This window comes from Hippoglossus stenolepis, chromosome 6 (assembly GCF_022539355.2).
Source record: "Hippoglossus stenolepis isolate QCI-W04-F060 chromosome 6, HSTE1.2, whole genome shotgun sequence".
NCBI lineage: Eukaryota > Metazoa > Chordata > Actinopteri > Pleuronectiformes > Pleuronectidae > Hippoglossus > Hippoglossus stenolepis.
Window position 1 is genome coordinate 12,997,516 of NC_061488.1, and position 16,840 is coordinate 13,014,355.

Here is a 16,840-nt window from a genome sequence, read left to right on the forward strand (position 1 = left end):
TAATCAAGTCCCTTAAAAAAGACAAGAGAATAGACATGATGGATGTGCAGGTGTGTAATATATATTCTCCAAAGCTTTTAAGAAGAGAGCAGTGTTATTTTTCTTGTTTGGTTTTATGAATGGAACCTTAATGCTTGACTGAGGTAATAAATCAACACTGTGCATTTATTGGTTGATCCCTTGGTAACAAAGATGTATTCTTGGTCTGACCAGTCAACTTCTGCACTTTTGTTAAAGAAAATGTAAAATGTCTCAAAGCCGTACAACACAATATTGCCTCTATTTTTATTTTATTTATTGCCTATTTTTATTCTAATTTGTACTATCAACTTGCTCTCTTGTCTACCTCTTTTTGATTGTCTCCTGAGGTAACAGTGAATTTCCCCAGCATGGGATCAATAATGTTTATCTTATCTTTTCTTTAGTATATGCACCCAGTAATTTAATGATCTGAAGTCAATAATAATGATTATTGGAAAACCTACCAGTTATGAATTTGCTCCCACATTATCTATTTAGTGTTTATATGTAGTATTATGATCTATTATTTCACAAAGATTATAAAGGTTTATAATACCAGATCCATTTTCGTTTGATGAGCTTTGTGACTCTACAACATTGAATTTGGTATTTGACAAGAAAAAAAAAAGAAAAATCAGAAAGTGATCTAATGATATTTTTGTTGTTCCTTCAAAATCTGTGTACAGGAAAATATTAGAAACAATAAAGCTACTTTCATTCATTCAGTGTACTTTCTTATTACTTATTCTTTTTATGCTTTCCTTGTTCAGAAACAAAGCGAAAAACAAAGTCTTAGGGATTTTACTATAATTTACATTCCCTACAGATTAAATCAGACTCAATGCGTTGGGCTAATTTTATTCTCAAAATGTTTATTTATTGCATGACGTGATACACACAGCAATAATACAAAGTGGTTACATCCATTTCAGCTGCCAGGTTCAACTCAGGTTTGATTAATTAATGTATCCTGATTGAGGCTATTACTCATGATGTACTTTTGGTGACTCATCTGTTGGAGTCTACAACTAACCACCTTCCACTGGCATGAATACTGAACATATACAAATGTCTTGTTCAAACTCGGGACTCTAATTGAAACTAAGCAACACCTCCATTCAAAGAGGAGGAACCCAGTGTGGCTGTCATAGACTGTGATATAGTCTTTACATACACACAGTGGCTCCAGACCTTTCTGCATTTGTCCTGGCAGCACCAGTATTCGACCAGTCAGACTGTGACAAATGGGTGTGTGTCTATCTATAATCAATGATCAATCATCAAACAAATCCTTTATTGAAATGACAGTTCTCCAGGAGTCACCTTGAAAAAAATCGAAATCAACAAAACAAAAGACCAATTTAGTCGAAAGCCTTCTATATTTTATTACCCGTTCAGATAGGTTATGTTTTTACCCTTGTCTGGTTGTTTGTTTGTTTTCTCAGCAATAAACAACTGAAGTGATACTTGGTGTGAGGATGTGCTATGAGACGGGGAATAAACATAAATGTTTTTGTGTGGATCCAGGAACCTTTATGCACTTCAACATTACGAGAGAGGGCGTTGTTCTATAGAGTGGTATTCTAGTTATTCTAGTTTTATCTCAGATCACATGGCTCATCATTTCAGACTATGGCTCAGGTGTAAAGGTTGGTGGTTTGCTTCCCGGCTCTTCCTGTCTGCATGCTGAAGTGTCCTTGGGCAAGGCACTGAGCCCCCGAATTGCCCTGATGGTTGTACTGGCAGTTTATGAATTCTGTGTACAGAAGCACTGCATGAATGTGTGTGTGTATATGACTTGATCTGTAAAGTGCTTTGATAAGACTTAAAAAGCAATATATATATATATGTGTGTGCAGCCCATGTATAGCAGCTCTTGCATTTCATTTTAAGAATCCGGTTTTGGTGAGAAAGTGTAAAATAACCATGAACCAACCCAAAGTAACTAAAGGTCACATGGCCCAGCTTCATTCAGGATTTCCTCTCAGCTTGGATATATCCAGCTCATCAACATATCCAGCTGTCATGTGTTGAGGACACAGCTCAGGAGGAGGTAGTTAGGCTGCGACCAGGAACATTTGGGACTTTATTTGCAGCTGCTTTTATCACCTATCCTCTCACTGATCTCTCCTCGAGCCTAGTTGTGTCTGCACACTCTCCTCTATGGCTTAATATCTGTCCGTTATCGGCCCTGTCCGATTTATCCCCCACATTTCTTCAGTGCGCCTCGTCTGCTGCACAAATCCCCCTGTCTCACTCGAGCCATTTGGAATGATCCCCCTGTGAAAAAGAATACACAGAGGAGGGAAACAGAGGGAGAAGTGAGATGGGCCTTAGCACTCACAGACAGAGGGGGGGGGGGCTGGACTCTCTGATACTTGAACACCCCCATGCAGTGGTAAAAATAACCAGCTCTTCATCTGACTGACCAGACAGAGTGGGGCTTTGTGGGAGTATTATCTCTCTGGAGTTTGTTGAACAACCAGGCGGACAGATAACACACACATACACACACACACACACACACACACACACACACACACACACAAACAAAGATAAAGGAAGTACAAACAACAGATACTGAAAGAAAACAGATATCACATGAAGGCGAGAAGGTACAGATACAAGGCTGATGCAGATACAATTTGGATTTATGATAAAGTTTGTTTTCTTAAAGTCTCAGCACTTTCACTTTTTAGCTCTTCAGTTCAGCCACAATCTGATTTGGTTTGTAAACTGTGATTTGGTTGTTGTGCTGATTGTGTTTATTGTGTGTTCTATGTCTGTTGCTAATAATAATGCTAATAATAATAAAAACGGACTACTTTAAATGTCGATTCATGAAGTCCTCATTCAGTCAGGCTGGTCTTACATTGTTTTAGTTTAATTTTCTAGTTTAGTATCTCATGATGTGAAGTTAGTGTGACTCAGAGAACATGGGAAAACTTTCCTAACTTAATGTCATTTCGTGTATTTACAGGTATGTCATGTGACTGAATCAGTCACTCACCTTAACGTGCTACTGGTGACTGTTGACTACTCTTCAATGTCGTGATTTCATACGTGTCTTAACTTGTTTGTTTAATCATTTTACCATGATGCAATGTGGATAAAAACAGGATTGCAAAACGTATGACACCATCATTTCCCTGAGGTTAGCTAGGCTGCTGCCAGCCCACACTGTTTGTCTATTATCTGACGACCTCTGCTGGCCAATGCAAGCATTGCACTGTTACAAAACAAAGGGTCTCTAGCACAAACATTTAAAAATACAATCCTTTATTTAACATATACAGTATTACATGTGAATTCCTTTACCATAGTGAAAGTGATGGTACATGTAAAGCTACAGGAATGTAAAAAAATAATTTGAAAAACGGTGTTGTACAAAAGAATATAAAATGTGTTTCATTGTTGAGTATTGGATGACAATAATATCCCTTTAGAATTATATTTACAATAAACCCATATGAGATACAAGGCAACAGTTTCAATGCTGCTAATATGTACAACTATATAGCTCGATGTGTCTATGTGCAGATAACAAATGCTTATTTTATATTAAGTTAAATATACTCACAGAACAGGTCATGTGTTTGGTATTAGCATTGTTAGCTGATGGCTTCATCCTGTGGTTTTCTTTGGCTTTGGTCATGATGGGAACATTTTTTTAGGGTAAACCAGTGCTACTCCTCTTTATAAGAGAATGAGTAATTGTGCTAACGAAGATTTTCCATTCTGTCATAACGATGGGGAATTTCGACAATAGTGAGAATTCCTGTAAGTATAACAAAAATTCTTTGGGTACAATTATTATGCTATGGAAGTTTCTGATCCTGATATTTATAAGCTGAACATAAGAAAAAGAAAAAAAACAATGAAAATGTATTTGGTCTTCCCCCTTAAAGGGCCCTCTTGGTTTGAAGCACCAGAAATCTGGCAGTAGAAAATTAGGCTACGCAAAAAGAACATAGCCTCCGGTGTGAGACAGTCTAGACGCTACTGCTCAAAGTCATGTGGCTTTAATGTAGTTCACCGACTGTGTGAGTCATTAGCTCAAAATATGTTAATGATATGCACCCCGTGCTGCTCCGAATGTGATGCAAAATCCCTTCTGGCATTTCAAATCCTTTGTCCCTCCTTCTTTCCGGTTCTCTCGTCTAGATGTCCTGCTTGAGTTTTTTTATGCTGAAGTCACTGTCATGGTCCAGTTTGGAGAGCGTCTTCCTCACGCGCAGCGCTGTGAGGCGAGCTGGAGGGCTCTGGTACCAACACTCCTTCATGATCTTCACAATGGCTGTGAGAATCTGGACACACAAAGATAAATGTGACATAAGACATGGGTATGTGTACCGTGTCCATACTGCTGGTTAAGGACTGGAGTGTTATTGTATATTTTATTGCATGATGGATCTGTGTTTACACATATGTGAGTTATGTTTTAGTTTTTTCTTTATGCATGTTTGACAGACATAACTGTAAATTTGAGAATGCATGGGTGCTAAAGGTCAAACAAGGTGATACCCCGATGTCATATTTGCAAAGCCCTGACAAATATTGTTGCACATGTCCGTGTGCAAGTGTTTGTGTGTGTCATCAGATAGCCTACTGGGTCGGAATGGAGCCTGTTGTGCAGACTGGGCCTCTGCTGGTCCACACACACCACCTTCTTCATCTCCTCAAAGCTGGGATCTGTAGGCACCAGGTCATAGAAGGGAGGACGATACTCTTCGACGATTCCTAAAGCAAGCCCCAAAAGAAAAAAGAAGACTTCTTATGATGCTCTCCAGTAACTATCGAACACAGTCTCGGTGGTGGGATTCAATGGGGTCGTCAGGTGCAGAAATGTGCAGACTGCAATGTTAAATATGGTTAAAATGGCATTAAGTTTGAAGTCCTAATGCATTTTTAGAACATACATTTCTCCTCATTCTGAAATAGCCCACTTGGAAATGGAGATAGGCTGCAGGGAGAGTTTTGTGAAGTTGATTTGTCCAAACACGAGAGCAGGGAAAGATATCAATTCCCTGGTGACTACACTGGGATGAAAACCTACAAGGCCTGCTGAGCGTGTGTGTGTGGTTGTCTTTGTGAAAACACACACACACACATATACACAGAAAGTTATGAATGTCTGCCTATCTTGAGAAAGTGCATTTGTGCACGAGGCGCGTGCGTATGTGTGCGCTTGCATCTACAAATTGTGTGCATGGGCATCTGGACTATGTACAAGTGAGTGCTGACACCAGATAAGAGTGTTTATAATTACTGCAGAGCTAATCATGAGAGAGGATAGTAGAGACAGACACAGACTAGGAAAACACTGGAGTGCTGAGAGACATGGGACTAGCTGCCTCTTATGTATTCACTATCTATGAGCCAGACAGACATGGCAGAGAAAACACATTTTCAGGATAATTTGTGGAAGACTAATACATCAAACTATAGAAGCTCCTTTGAAATACACATTATCTGTGTGCTACTTTCTTCCTGAAGTTTAATTTGGTAAAAACACCCAATGGTTCTGCTAATGGCACAGCATTCTGATAGGCTGCTGTTTTATTACCATTGACATTGGTCCGGCGGGAAATTTCCCAGAAGACCAGGCCCAGGGCCCAGATGTCAGTTTGCTTGTAAGATTCAAAGACGTCCATTCGAATAGTCTCGTCCAGCACCTCAGGGGCCATGTAGCGCTTGGTCCCAACACGAGGGTTGTTGCCCACATCGAGGTAGTCATGGGACTGAGAGTGTATCACAGCCAAACCTGAGGAGAGAGCAAACACAGAGCACAGTATTAAAGCTTTTAATATAGAGTGCATCAACAACTTTTAACATAACTTAACCACAACAGAAAAACTATCAAGATAAGCATGAAACAGCTGTTATGTCTCAACACTTGGAAACAGATGCAACTAGGAGTCTAGTGTCCTTGCTTCAACACGGCTCTCACCGAGATCAGCAATGCAGCACTGGCCGTTCCGCTTCACCAGGATGTTTCTGCTCTTCAGGTCTCGGTGGGCGATAGCTGGCTTTTCCTGGGAGCTGACGATCTCCGTGTGGAGGTGGACCAGGCCACAGGCCACAGACAGGCACATCCTCAGGCAGCTCTCTGGCTCCAAGCTGCTGTACTGCAGGAAGTCGTAGAGTGAACCCAGCTCATGAAAGTGAGTGACGAGCCACAGCTGGGTGCTGGAATTTTTGGATGTCATGTCAGAGGCTATGAAACCTACAAGCCAGAAGAGAAGATGTCTATTTCAATATCTGCCTTTTGGCTGGAGCTTTTTGAAATGACTTCTCAGCACAGGGAAGGCATCACAACAATCTGCGGCCGTACCCAGGATGTTGTCGTGTCGCAGCTGCACAGTGTTGTAAATCTCTGTCTCTCTGAACCAGGACTGCTCGTCTCTGGAGGAGAAGATCTTTACAGCCACACTCTCCCCCATCCAGGTTCCCCTCCACACCTCCCCATACCTGCCTTTACCTGGAGACAGAGTGACACGATCACACAACTGCAAAGTCATACAAACAGGCCAAAGCAGGGGTGAGAAAAAAAGACTGACCGACACACTCGGCAAGTGAGATTTGTCTGGCCATGGTCCTTTGGACCAGATAAGGCAGCCCCGTCCCACTGCCTGATGTACAGAACTCATCAAATATATCCTGAAGAAAGAGAGATAGAGATGATCTACACGTGAAAACTCAAAAATCTTTCAATAGTATTCTGTTTAGTATCTTAACATCAAACATCTCTTACGCCATATGTGGGGTCGTCTCCATTAGGGACCTTGAGCATGGTGACGTCCTGGTCTTTAGCATTTCTCAGTCTGCAGCGAGCATGCTGGAAGCGCAGGAACAGCACCAGGCCGCACACGCCGGCAGCCACGATTAACAGCAGCACGGACACAGTGATCCACAGCTCTGGGCGAGCGAATTCCGGGGGCGTTGTTGTTGTTGTTTCTCCATCTGGATACACACAACACGCAGGAATTAGCTGAGGACATTTCAGTACATTGATGAGAGGTTTTAGCTGCACATTATTTTTGGTTAAATGAAAACCTGATGTGCATCATCATTCGTAAAGAGAGAAGGCCACACAGTTTGAATTTGCCGCAAGTGACCACAAGGGGGAACCAGTTACTATTTCAGAGGGAAGCTTTGAATCCCATCAGAACAAAGTAACATAGAATGAGCCTGAAAGGACTAAACAATTATGAGGCTCAGTGTCAAACTTCAGACTTCACGATTGTGATGTTCAATTATTATAAAAACCAACAATCTGGGTACTGACTAATATTTGGAGGTGGTGTGGTAAAGGCGTTGCAGTGGTTATCTTTGCAGCAGAAGACATAGAACCCCTGGAAGGAGCTGAAGCACTGCTCCCTGTAGTTCACTGCGGAGAAACAGCCTCTCTCCTCGTAGCCCCGCACCCAGGTGTAGAAACAGAGGTCTCCTCTGCAGGTTTCGTTCACGCATGTGCCTTTTTCGTTCTCGCACGTACACAGCAGCTTCCTGTCGTCAACGGTGCCTGGAGCACAAGGACATACACAAACATTAAACATACAGATATGTTCAGAGGCTTAGTAATGAAGTGATAAACTACACATTTAAATAGTCTATATTTATTTAGCGATTTTTTAGTCTTAATGACCACTCAGAGCGCTTTAGAGTACAGTGTTTGTCATTCACCCATTCACGAACACGTTCATGCACTTTTTATCTATGACAAGGGGGAATTTGAGGTTCAGTATCTAGCCCAGGGAGACTTCAGCATGCGGAAAGGGGAAGACTGGGATCAAACCGCCATTCTTTCTGGTGAGAGGACGAGCACTCCACCCCCTGGGCCACAGTCGCCCTTTTAAGGAGGACTTGACTTTCTCGTAATAATAGAAAAAACTAAATTTCCAGGGCAGCCACATGACAACACTTTGATGAGCAAGGCGGAGTGGTTAACCAGGAGAGGTATTTTAGGTTTGAAATTATAAAGTAACAGAAGAACCAAACAACAGAAAATGGGAAGTCTGAATTACTACTTTGCACGTCGAAGCATTACGGTGCTAAAGATTTTCTTTGACTTTGATCTGGTGTGGAATGTGTCTTATAGGAAGTTATGGCCATGTAAAACCTGAACGTATGTGTTAAATATAGTATCACGTGAAAAATGTCTACAGATCAGGATTGTGCATGAAAACGCACAAAGGCAAATAACCAAACTAACAGGAAACATGTTGAATGAACATTTTATCCACAAATAAGTGCACTGGGAATGCTTGAACAGAGGACTTGTTTGAAGAAGTTAAAGCTGCATTATTCAGTTTCTGACCACTAGGAGGCAGACACTCAAATGTAAGTCAGATATTTCTGAGCCTTTCAGCCGTGGCATGGTCCACAACATCTGAGTTAACGTCCCACTCTCTTCATCAGCCTCTTTTTTACTTTGACTCTGCCGTTCCATGCCAGGCTCTTAGTGTGGAGTCAGCGTGTATGAGCTTGTTTGCTGGAAACATCTCTTTATCATTTTATGCTGGAGGGTTTGTGGGAACCATGAAACTGAAACTTGCGGTCTATGTTCAGGCTGGAAAAACTAAACAAAGAATTAAAATCTGCATTGTCAGTGGATTCTACAGTATTACTAACCCAGTGTCAACATCCGAGTATCCTATAATGGAGCTAGAATATGTGACCTGATAGCTGAGTGGTTAGGATACATAACACAGTGAACCACCAGATCCGTATTTCCTCCCTGCAGGACCTGGGTGTCTCAGGCTCTGCTCTCTCCCTGCTCTCATCCTACCTAAACGACCGCACTTATTGGGTAACTTGGAGAGGATCTGTGTCTGAACCTTGTCCTCTCACTACTGGGGTCCCTCAAGGTTCCGTCCTGGGTCCCCTCCTCTTCTCTCTGTACACCAACTCTCTCGGCTCTGTCATTCACTCACATGGCTTTTCCTACCATAGCTATGCTGATGACACCCAACTAATCCTCTCTTTCCCCCAATCTGAAACACAGGTAGCAGCACGGATCTCTGCCTGTCTGACTGACATCTCTCAGTGGATGTCTGCACACCACCTGAAAATTAACCTTGACAAGACTGAACTAGTTTTCCTTCCAAGGACAGGCTCTCCCACCCATGACCTGACTATTAACTCTGACAACTCCGTGTTAACCCCCACTCAGACTGCTAGGAACCTGGGTGTGACACTCGACAGCCAACTCTCCCTTACTGCCAACATTACTGTAACAACACGTTGCTGTAGATTCATGCTGTACAACATCAGGAGAATACGCCCCCTTCTCACTCAGAAGGCGGTGCAGGTTCTGGTCCAGGCCCTGGTCATCTCACACCTAGACTATTGTAACTCCCTCCTGGCAGGTCTACCTGCTAGTGCCATCCGACCTCTGCAGCTCATTCAGAATGCAGCAGCTCGACTGTTTTTTAACCTACCTAAATTCACTCACACTACTCCGCTCCTCCGCTCCCTTCACTGGTTACCAGTGGCTGCCCGCATCCGTTTCAAAACATTAGTACTTGCGTACCGTGCTGCGAATGGATCGGGTCCAGTCTACATCCAGGACATGGTCAAACGTTACACCCCAGCCCGTTCACTCCGCTCTGCTTCGGCCAATCGGCTTGTTGCTCCCTCACTGCGAGCTAAACACTCGACAAACACTCGACTCGACAAAATCACGACTGTTTGCTGTCCTGGCTCCTAAATGGTGGAATGAGCTCCCCATGGACATCCGGACATCAGAAAGTTTACACATCTTCCGCCGCGAACTAAAAACACACCTCTTCCGACTATACCTTGAATAACATTTTTAAACTAACAATTTAGTAGCACTTAAATGGCACTTACTTATAGCACTTTGTAGTTTTGCTTTTTTTTGAAGAAATTGTACTTTCTTGATTCTTGTTGTTCTGGGTTTGTACCCTCATGGTTGAATGCACTTATTGTAAGTCGCTTTGGATAAAAGCGTCAGCTAAATGAAATGTAAAAAAAAAATGTAAATGTAAAAAACATGGGCGTCAATGCCTTGAGCAGTGACTCTCTGGCTGACTGGACCATTTGGTGCATTTTCCCATGTCAGTTTTCTGTCTGTCGTCACTGTCCCCGATGAATAAAGGTATAACATGCACCCACTTCTAACAAGGGAACTTTAATCGAATAGAATAAAATAAAGACTTTTTTACTCTCCAAATAAAACCATTAACTCACCTGCATGCGTGGTAGAGATCCACAGAAACGCTCCAACTAACACCACTGTGAGTAGAGCAGAGCTTCCCATCTCTGTGAAGCAGGAAGAAAACAATTAATATTTAAAAAAAAAATTATAATACATTTAAGGATGTCTCTTGATTGGGAACTGTCATAATGAGAAACCTGATATTTTATTTGGGTTATTCTAGAAAAATAAGCTCATTTCCCGGACATTTCTGCGGCTACATGACTGAATTGTACAGACTGTAGATTAATCGTGGTGTCCATGAGGAGCTGAGCAGTGGTTAAAGCCTGTTCTTTGGCAGAGGAAGCAATGAGGTCAAAAACAACAGTCCGAGGGCCCTGCCTGTCTGCCTGCGTTGTAATTGCATTGAGTGGGAAAAGGGGGCTTAGGGGAAGGAGGCTGTAACAGCACTCCAGAGTGTTTGTGTATGTGCGCTGAGACTGTGTGTGGCGCTGTGCTACCCAGGCTCCGGGCCTGTCGACTCCTCGACTACCCTGCTTGCAGAGTAAATATTGATGGCTGTGCTTCCTGCCATTGAGCAGCCCCACCCGGCTGGCTGGCGAGACTCAGGTCTGCTCATTGTTTAAGGCTGCAGCGCTGAGGGTCACGCAAGCAGGAGGGTCCTCACACGCTCTAGAGTCTGTAACTTGACACCCAGGTGAGCTTAGATACATTACATTTCATTAAAAACAGAAGTGAGATGACATTTTCACACCACAAAACACAGAAAAATATCTACAGTACAGACACAGTGTTGTTTGTTTTATTGCTATGTGCTCTGCTAAATATGAAGCCTCTTGGGGTTTTTATATCTTCTTTATGCAGCACAGAGCCTATAGCTTTTTCTTATCATGTCATTGTCACCAAAGAAATTACATAATCTACAAATATAGTGATTCATTCACCATACCTTCAACTTCGCAGAAAAGAGAACAAGCACACACTAACTTAAACTCCCCATCAACCCTGCGGTCTTTAAAGGTTCCTCTTCACCATCATTTAACTGAATTTACAGTTTATCAATTCCTGTGATGAGAATTCTTGTTCTACATTTGACTTCACTGTTTAAAAGCCACAATGCAGCACCCACAGGCTAACTCCAGTTCCAAGGCCAATTTCTTCTTTGTCTTCAATAGCAGCAGTAATTATATCAGCCAACAAGCATGAATTCAGGAAATGCTACTGTTATGGAGGGGTGGTTCAAAGGGTTGTTCAGCTGGGGCACCATTTGCTTTTAACCAGGGCCGGCTGTCAACTTCGTTCATCATCAGAGTGCCAGGAGAAACATGTGCTGAGGTCTGACCTGATATTTTATTAACTTCTACTAAATCTCAAATGTTTGAAACTGGCTGAACTGAGATAGATGGGGATGTAAATAAATGAGGCAGTTGCCACAGAGGCTGACTGATGTGATGTGGTTCACTGTCCACAGAACCACACAAGATACAATGTTAGGCTACAAGCTTTTAGTCTAGTTTTGCCACAAGCACATTTTGGATGCAAGTCATGTCCCACTGGGTTTTCAGTGGAAGGGTTAGCTCAACTAGAGCCTTCAAGCTTCACACAAGAAATACACCAGACAATGAGTCTACTTAGCAAGTCATCTTCTCCTCATTAAACCTCCTGTAACCCACTCTGGTAAAACAGATAAATGGAATGAATCACTCTGGCCTTTCACAGCACGGTTATATACACCTTTCATTTTTCCCAGTTTGTAGCTGGGTGGTTGATGTGCTCTGTTACATTTGTTGTTACGCTTGTTTCTCTCCCTGAGGTTTCTGCATTTTTTAAGGACAGAGGATAACACGTTTGCACAGATTGTGAAGGCCTATAAGGCAAATTACGATTTGTAAACGTGGGCTATACAAAAAATGTTGCTGTGTTTTTTATTAATTTACGAATCTAATAAAAAATAACCACTTAATTGTCAAGTATTGAATTGTGAGCTGAAATTAATCTCTGGTAAACCCGTGATTTTACACCTCTGGTATACTTGAAGGAAACTAAGTCACAGCCCATTCAAAACAATGTAGAAGACTGAATCAAATTCAACGTGGAAAATAAAATGTTGAGTTCATACTTGGCTCTTCTCACTTACTTATATTAATCCTTAGTTATTCGTTAATACATTCGCAAGAATATACAGCAACATATCTTATGTAGTCTATATCGAATCCTCTTTGGATTAATCTGAGGCGGGCTGTGAGAATAAAAATGGAAATATGCTCCCTAAAGTGGTCCTATTTATATATGGGCCATTGTTTGCCCTTACTAGGAGCAGTTAGTCACCATCACATATTCTCAGAAAGCAGATCTTACATCTCTCACAGACAGTAAAATGAACTGCACACATCTGGCAGCAGAACTTGCACCTGTCAGCAAAAACTGCGGATATCCTCCTTTAGTTTTGATGCATCTCGCCAGATATATTTAAGCACAAATGACAGGAAACCATCACGTGATCTTTGTGTTTTCATTTAGTCGTGTTGAAAGTTACTGGAGTGAAAACCAGGGGAGAGCAGCTGATAAATGTGTATATTTGCATATTTACTCATTTAATGCAATTTGTGTCTTTTTCCTTTTAAATTGAACTTTAAAAAAAAATGTATTGAATGCAAGAAAACGTATAAAGTTCCTGGCTGCCTTCACACAAAAAAAACGTGTTCTGAATTATCATTTCAAATTTACATGAGAAATCTGATAAGTACTGTATGTCTCACAGAAACTGTCTGCAGACTTCCCTATCTTGTGTTTAAGCTGTGGGGCTCCAGCTCAACCGATGAGAAGGCTCACTAAAACCACAAGCCATACTTCACTAAACAGCAAAGAGCGCTTCCTGTGTCACACGGGCTCCATGTCAGTGCGGTGAATCTGTGGGTGCAGTGGAAGAAATTCATAAACACAACTCCACCCACAGAAAGAACTTAATTCTACTGGGACGAGAACAACTGTGTCTCATTTGTCTGGAAAGAGCAGTAATCACCTCCTCCTTAATGGCAGCCTGACTTCAGACTCCAGCACACTTCCTCTCTTAGCTCTCTCCTGTTTGTTGCTTTTCTGTTCAAACCCTAAACCCACACGGCCCAAGGGGAAAAGATGCATTGTCATCTCTTCCTCTCATCTACAGAGCGTGGACAGATCTCTCATTCCATCTGGATGACTGTGCGGTTGCACTGGTGGATGGTGGCGGCAGCTCTTCTGTTGAGTCTATAACCGTGTCTCTTCTCTGGAAAGTGACTAGGCGGTTACTGGGAAAGCTTCTATCATGTAGTTTACATGCTGACACTTTTACAGCATTTGAGATGCTTGTGTTTTAAGAAGGAAGGAGCTTAAAACTGTTTGTCAGTGAGTGTGACCGTCTGTGAGTTCCAGCGACAGACTGATTGTATCTTCATTCTGCAGACACAACTAGGCTTGGCATGCTTGACGACTCAGTCGCGGTCTGCCCTGCTCTCATAAACATACACTGCAACGAATACGTGCATGGAGAAGACGAGCACGAAAACTACCTCAGTGCAAATAGAAAGAGACACATGCACAGAGGTGTGGGTTTGATGTGCTTATGATGTCATGGACCAACAGCAGCACCCAACTGGAAAGAGCCTATGTGACTCTTTCAAAAGGTTTCAAAAGGTGTGAACTTTTCACCCCAATGTGATTTTCAGAGAGGTGATTTACCACATAGTACAGGCCACGTGTTGCATGAAGTATTCAGATCCTAAAAAAGTACAGGTCAGACACTAAAAATCTTAATGGAGTGACCCCTGTTCCTGTTATATGACCATGTATTTCATCATTTGTATAATATCGCTGATGCAATCACTTTTAAGCAAAAGTTTAAATGTTGAAGCTGCTTGACAAGGAGTTTTTTTCAACTACTTCAAAAACTAATTGGCTTTTTGAATCCATAGAATTTCACATTAATACAATTTTATATGTATAATCTTAATCCGGAAAGGAATTTGTAAATATAACCAGACAACTATATTTTGAGGCGAAGACCAAGAGCAATATTTGGAAGTTAAACAATGTGACAGCAATTTATCAGCTGATGCAGAACATGAACACACATTTTTGGCCTTATTTTGTTTAGTTTTTTTTTTAAATATGACCAAGAGATCTCCTGGATGGTAGATTGCACAGTTAATATATCAACCTTGTTCTCTCTTATGGACAAAGTAATAAGAGTAATAATAAAAATGTTGAACTGTGATTTCTAACTATTATCAGCAGTGATAAGCCAGTATCCACCAATTTGCAGACTTATCAGTTCATCTATATAAAGTACTTCAGAATAGGACTGGCCGATAAAACAATGTCAATGATTATCGCAATACAATTTTCATTCAACATTGTTCAACAAACGTATCAATACATTTCTTATGCATAATTGGTTTTAATGTTCTATGTCAGATCGCAAAATGTTTTGTTCTATCAAGCGTTTGTCGTTCTGGGCATATAAAGAAAAAAATTAAACCACAGTCTGTAAACTTGAAAGAAAAAGTAATGTAACATTAATGGAGATAAATATCGATATTGTGATATTGTCGATATTAAATTTGATTTACCTTGAAAATAGAAATACTTTAACCTACTAGTGCCTCAAATGTGTGGGAATGAGAAAAACATTGAATAAAAACAAAGGAGATGGATACAGAAACATGAACACATGGTAAAATATAAACAAATCATGGTTTTTAGATAGATAATGGACTGGGTGGAGTATAGTTTAGTGTCTGGATCAGGTAGAGGCCACTGTTTGACACCTGTTGGTTCACATCTGGAAACACGTGGAGTTTGGTGTGAGTCGGTCAAAGGTGATGAAGTCCACTGTCAGACTATCTCATGTAAATCCACCACAGCACATCATGCAACACTTATAGACAGAAATAAAGAGAATAACTGTGAAACACCACACATTACCTGTTTTCTGCTCGCCTTTAACTCAACGCATGCAAACTCCGCAGATCTTCCATATCACAGTGTCCCTCCTTCCTAATGAAACCAGTTTAAAACACCACTGGATCCATTTCCGTAGAGTTTCCCAGAATGTTCTAACCAGCTGCAGATGTTTCATCCGCACAGAGCTCACATCCTTTCTTCAGCCTCGGTGACGACCAACCCGCCGAAATTACAATAAAAAAAAAAAGCGTCGTCCGCTTCTTTTCCTCTCGTTTCTCCACTAACTCGGAGCTTCCTGGTTCAACACAATGCGAGCAGTGACAATGAAAGTGTGGAGGAAGTGAAGAGGAACCGGGCAGCTGGGTCCGGGGGCAGCGGGGACGAGCTGTCCGCCTCCTATCTCATCTCATCTCCGGCAAATCGGCGCTGATAAACCCGCGACACGGAGCATCGTCGTGGGTCAAGGGACGAGTGTCGGCTCCCCTCCTCCTCCAAGTCCCGGGGAGTAAGAAACTTCTCTTGTTGTCCTCCGTGTTCCTGATCTAAAGTCGAGATAACCGATTTTTTTTTTTTTTTTAAATAGTGTACAGTTGTGTCCCACCCCTTATTGTCCCGCACAGACTCTGCTCTGACTGGAATGTGTTCTCATAGCGGTTTTCCTGTTGCCTGCTAAAACCTCTCATTTTCCCTTTTCCCCTGTGGACTGGTGTCTGCGCTGCACAGACAGGAATGTGCTTCAAAGACCCCCTCCCCTTTACTTACAACAACATGTCTTTGGCTGAACACAAGAACTACTCAACATTTTTTATCAGTTATTAAACTATAATCCAAGTTCAGAGGCCGATGGAGGCTTTTGTCATGCGTCTAGCAACAGAGATGTTTCAAAAGCTAAACCTGCTGCAACTGAGCAGCTTTTTTTTTTCAGCTGAACCAAATTCTGAACACAGCATTGACATATTAGACACTTTCAAGTTGATTTGGCAAACGTGTTAGAAAACAGTTGCTTATTTCCACATCCAACTGTTCACATTATCATTAGTTTGAGCTGCTTCCAGACGTGCACTGAACTCCGGATAATCTCCTGACATTGTCCTGAGGGGCTGTACGTCAGAATGCAGATGTCCTGTGCCCAAGGCATTTTCTATAGGTCTGTATGTGAGAACGCAAATCTCCTGAAGTAACTCCGGATAATCTCCTGACATTATTCGGAGGGGCTGTATGGGAGAACGCAAATCTTCGAGTGAGACATTCCAAACATTTATACGAAAGGGTAGTATGTGAGAACGCAAATGTCCTAATGAGACTTGCCTGGAGTTTCTCCTGCCAGGCCCCGAGTAAAAACTCTCGAGAATGTCCGAATGAGCCCAGGAACAAAGGAGATCCTCCAGAGGAGAACTGGTGAACTGTGACTCTATGTGAGTGGTACCCCCCCCAGAGTATACAATCATCTCACGCCATACACGTAGATGACACATGAGGATGTCAAGCGAACTTTTGTTGATAAGGGCCGATATCAGAATCAATGTGCTGTAAACAAAAACACGCGATCTCCGCAGCAAAATAGCTACGTTACGTCCGGCCTCTGCTTGCAGTGCCACCTCTCACCTGAACGCTCTGGAGATGTCTGTGTTCCTGTGAACACGTCTGAGTGGAGAATCTCCTGCTGCGTTGTTCATGTGTGAAAGGCAACTCCAG

General features: G+C 42.0%; 1 protein-coding gene across 1 annotated transcript; it reads right to left on the bottom strand.

Annotated features, from left to right (window-relative positions):
• Nucleotides 1–3,283: 3,283 nt before the first annotated feature.
• On the bottom strand, nt 3,284–15,830 carry acvrl1 (activin A receptor like type 1). The gene is made up of 10 exons (XM_035159831.2): nt 15,167–15,830; nt 10,237–10,308; nt 7,310–7,546; nt 6,776–6,984; nt 6,582–6,681; nt 6,356–6,502; nt 5,972–6,247; nt 5,588–5,785; nt 4,631–4,761; nt 3,284–4,328 (listed from the first exon to the last, which is right to left on the bottom strand). Exons 2-10 carry the CDS (start codon nt 10,304–10,306, stop codon nt 4,182–4,184), a joined length of 1,515 nt encoding a protein of 504 aa, XP_035015722.2. The 5' UTR covers nt 10,307–10,308; nt 15,167–15,830; the 3' UTR covers nt 3,284–4,181.
• Nucleotides 15,831–16,840: the final 1,010 nt, after the last annotated feature.